The following is a 4,796-nucleotide window of genomic DNA, read 5'->3' as shown; positions in this document are numbered from 1 at the left end:
TTTCATTTGCAGTAACTAATTCCCAGGAGGGAATGTTTGGGAGAATGTCAGATTCTCTGTTTTATAAATAGTAAGCTTGTCACACTCATTTCTATTGTGTGCAATATCAGGAAGCATGTTTAGAATTTTATTAACTAAGACACTACACATGTCTGGTGACTTATTAACTAATCTTTAGAATGTATACCCCAAGGATGTCATTTACTTAGACAAGATAGCCCCCCTGGTGCCAACCAACAAGCCTGCATTGTCACTTATTGTGCAACCCTCAGATATTACATACATTGGTAAAATCTTCATTGCCAGCTTGTCTTATGACATGTGATGAGCACTAATATGTCATTCATCCATAGATCTGGATCTATTAATTGTTCCTATGGGTTACAATGGTATAATACTATAGTTATATATATATATATATATATATAATATCCTGTAGAATAATAAAATACATTTTTATATATTTGCTAGCAGTGTTTTTTTTTGGGTTTGTTGAATAGATACAGTATTTATATAGCGCCAACATATTATGCAGCGCTGTACAGATACCCCCAGCCTTTTTTTGTGGTGATAATGGATGTTACAATGTTTTTTTTCTGCATGTCTTATTTTCTTGTAAAATCTTCTAGCACAGCCCCTGTACCAGGTATGGAAGCTCTGTGTAAGGGGTGGTATATTGTGAATGATTCACACATGTTTGTATCTTCTTGGCTGGCAGCCAGGGCCTTATCTCTGACATGTGGCTGGAAATAACTGAAGTCAGAGGCCTCTCCTAGAATGGGGCAGCCCTATAAATACAGGCTGGGGTATTCTTATTGCGCTTTATTTCCAGTGCAGAGTGAACTTTGAGCGGTATGAGGTGTTCTTGCTGTAGCACTCCACAGGTTTGCTGGCAGCATTGTACAGGGCCCCGGCAGTGAAGGGGTGTGCGGAGGGGGCGTGTCTCTGATCCACCCTGATACACACTGCCAGCGATCACACACACATCGGCGGTGCAGGGAGCAGCAAGCTGCTAATCGCTGGGATCCCCAGACAGGCTGCTTTATTATGTGCTAACTACTGCCTCATCTACCCCAGGGAGGGCAATATCAGACTGTCTATTGTGCTGTCACCCACCCTGAGCGATCATGCCGGGCAGCGACACGGGCATAGCTGTGGACAGGACTTACTCCGATCCTGAGAGGCATCAGCGGACCAAGACCAGGGTAAGCGTCATACACATGGGTACAGATCTGCAGCACTACAAGTCCCAGCATGGACTGGCTGATTGAGACATGCTGCCATTGCGAGTTCAATAGCTGACTCCTGTTCTGTGATCTGATGTGTGATCGGTGCAGGGATCGCTGTGTGATCGGTGCATTATCTTTGCCACGTGATTAATAATTATCATTGCACCCCTATGCTGAGTTGGGGATCAGGCAATGCTATTGTGCTGCGGATGGGTAGAGCAGTGATCGGGCCCTATGTGCAATGTATGTGACATGTGTAATGTATGGGAAGTTCCTGCTGATCCCTCTCATTGATTCCCTGTATTGTGTATACTATAGAGATGCCATCACTCCCCAGGGTGTACATCACATCCAGTCCATGCTGGTCACATCTCCAGCACACTGCATGCAATGCACACCCATAGTGCTGTCAGATGGAAACCCCAACTATGCTAATCATACAATCCTAATGACTCATCCAGCAAGTGCAAATACCACCAATCATTACCTGTAATATTCCTGGAGCATAGGACTCATTCCCTGATCATGCAGTACAATTACACAGGTCACATTGGTTCATATAGGGGGCCTGACTGTCCCGTCTGCAATGGCATGGGACACCAGATGATATCCAAGTCCTGTCCAGGATAACTGGAAATTCAGGAAAAAACACACAGATCCAACACTGGCACTGGTGCTTCCCGCCTCCGATCAGTTGATGATTGAGTGTCCATAGGAACTTTCCCCAAGTCACAGAATGACCCTACATACGTTTATAAGTGACTTTTCTTACCACAGCCATGGTCCAACCAAGGGCAGCCATTCTCAGTCAGGGTCCTCCAGAGGTTCCTAGAGTTTTCCTGCCCTCCGATAGAATGGTGCCTGCATAGTTCTGGGGCCAACACCAGTTTGTAAAGCCAGCAGCATGACTCCAGTGATATCTTTAGTTGTCTGTCAAGGTGGGATTCTATCCACCTCTGTAGGGAGTTTCCTTTTCCACTGGCCAGAAGCTTTTTTTCCCACTGACACGCAATAAATTGGTTTCAGCAGTAGTTTCCTGATACCTGAAAATGTTTAATAGTTCCTGGTTGAGAAAGACTTTTCCAGGGTAATTCTTATCGTAGATATGTCGGATTGACATCTGCTTTGTTTTCATTGAAAGTATTTGGTTTTATAGTAATGCAGCAAGTTAGCAAGTCAATAAAGGCCCTGGGGTCAGTGAATTGGGCTGATTCATGTAAAACTGCAGTGTCTAACCTACCTGAATTTTGCCTCTCCTTATTAACACACTATTGTATCATTGTCATCATGCTCTGTACAAGTAATCATGTCATTAACTGGCCAACAGAGGAGCTTGCAATCTAATGTCCTATCATAGTATGTTTCTAATACAATCTAAAGCCAGTTTCATGGAACACTAATTTACCTTCCACTATTTTTTGGGGATCTGGGGGTTAACGCATACAAACTCCATGTGGTTAGTGTACTGGCACTAGTTTGAAAGTGGGGCCCTAGTGCCAACCACAGTGTCTCAGTGTTGCTATGCTAATTAATTAAATAAAAGCTTTCTGTTTTTATGGCATAATTTAATATAGACCCAGTAACATCATCACTAAGTCTTTGTGTGGGCCAATCATGGATAATCATGGCCGGGTGCAATACATAGCTTCCTGAAAACAGCTATTCTGTATTTTAAATTCATGTTAATCCTTCTACCCATTCTATTCGCTAGATATTACCAATTGTGCATGACTTCTGTGATGTAGATATTTTATATGTATATTAGGTATGTGTGTATCATCAGGCGTGCAGTAATAAAATATTTCATGGATCAGTTCTCATTTAATGCACTCAAATGCATTCTGCAGCCACAGATAAATTTGGCGACACATCAGAAATGTACCTTTTTGGTTGCGTTCTAGTTATCATTAATGTGGATTGTAGAGATAAATGGCTCTAGGCTTTCTTGCCGTAAACTTTGTGTCTTTTGTAATTGTTTTTTTTTTAATCCTATTATTGCACCACCTAAGATATTAAGGGCATGACACCACGTCACTTTATCAATGAGCCTAATGCTGGCCATACATTATGCATTCTGATAGTGGTCACTACTAGTGGTCTGAATAATTGTCAGTGGTACAAAGACCTACCCCAATGGATACAAAATATAGAAGTTCTACAATCAGTTTTAAAGTAGATGACCAGCTATAAACTGGCAACATACAGCTAATCCTTGCCAGGTATACCAACAGTGATGTAGCGTAAAAGACTACATGAACAACATAGTACATATACTTAGTCATGTAGGCTGTCGTTTAGCACGGGCTTTTTTGCTTTAAATAGGAGAAAATAGAATTTGACTGTGTGTGATCAAAGTTGGACAAAAGTATTCCAAGGGCCAACATGAAATCTTACACCAATGTGGCAATTAGAGCTATAGTACAACCATGCAAAGTCAGTGTATGGTGGCCTACAGTGTCTGTTTTCTTTATTACATGGGTGACATTTTATTTTAGCAGATAATATACTGATGTCATGTACTGACTGTCATATAACCCCATTAGTACAGGACTTATTGGGTCCTATTTATTAAAGTTCTCCACCAAGACTAGAGAAGATACACTATTCTGTGTGATCCTGTAAATCTGGAATTAATTTCTTAAAATAATTTGCTATTATTTGGCAAATGTTTTCAATCTTGGACCAGACCCATTCCAGGTTTTCTGGTTCACCCATAATAGTCGTATCTTCTCCAGTCTTGGAAAGCTTTAACAAATCAAACTATTTATGTCCATACTAAGTCTAGGGTGAGCTGAGTGTGAAAGTCTAGAGAATAATAGCTAATTGATGGCTATCATACCTTGCATATTTCTTATTACCAGTATTTATCCAGACAATGGTAACTGATAACTATTTACTAATGACTCATATCTGCAGGCTATATTACCGTAGTAAGTGGGATATTAATGTGCAATTCTATATAACCATAATATTTTCTGAGATTGTTATCCTATCATGTAAATCTCATACTTCCCTAGAGGGAAGTAGAGTAACCCTGATCTCTAAGTTTTATGCTCTCTTGTATTGCATTGCTAGGATCTGCAGCTAGTTACATCACACTATAGGTCTTATTTAAAAAAACACAAGCTGTGCAGCTGTCTCGAGGCCAAACATTTTTCCTTACGTAAGTATTTTTCTTTCTCTTTCCTTTTCATTTCAGTTATCATACCAGTAAAAAGTCAACATACACACCCATTGACACAATAAAATATGGAGATTTGCCAATACCCTGGGACCCTCATAGTTGTTACCTTTTGTTTTTGGCCACACCTAGCAGCAGTCCTATTTTTTATTGGTATCGCACAACTACAGTGAAGGAGTGGGGAAGTGGTTGCTGCCTTAAGCTGCGTACACACTTCCAATTTTTATCGTTGGAAATGAACGACGAATGAACGACGAACGACCGATTGGCCAAAAACCGTTCGTAAAATAACCAACGACGCCGACGAACGAGGATAGTAGTTGGAAATGAACGACCGGACCAGCGGATCAGATTGGACGACGATCGTTGACCATCTATCGTGTGTA

The 4,796-nt window shown here is 41.0% G+C and overlaps 1 protein-coding gene across 1 annotated transcript in view; it reads left to right on the top strand.

The window, feature by feature from the left end:
* The first annotated feature begins 844 nt into the window (after positions 1-844).
* TMCC3 (transmembrane and coiled-coil domain family 3) overlaps positions 845-4,796 on the top strand; it is a 47,529-nt gene continuing 43,577 nt past the window's right edge. The window contains exon 1 of the mRNA XM_072401262.1: positions 845-1,205. Within this exon, the coding sequence (XP_072257363.1) occupies positions 1,128-1,205 (78 nt within the window). The 5' untranslated portion in view covers positions 845-1,127. The remainder of the gene's footprint in view (positions 1,206-4,796) is intronic.

The sequence above is a fragment of the Pyxicephalus adspersus genome, chromosome 2 (assembly GCF_032062135.1).
Source record: "Pyxicephalus adspersus chromosome 2, UCB_Pads_2.0, whole genome shotgun sequence".
In the NCBI taxonomy this organism is placed as follows: Eukaryota; Metazoa; Chordata; class Amphibia; order Anura; family Pyxicephalidae; genus Pyxicephalus; species Pyxicephalus adspersus.
The sequence above is the reverse complement of the archived record's forward strand: the minus strand, read 5'-3'. Positions and strand labels throughout refer to the sequence as shown.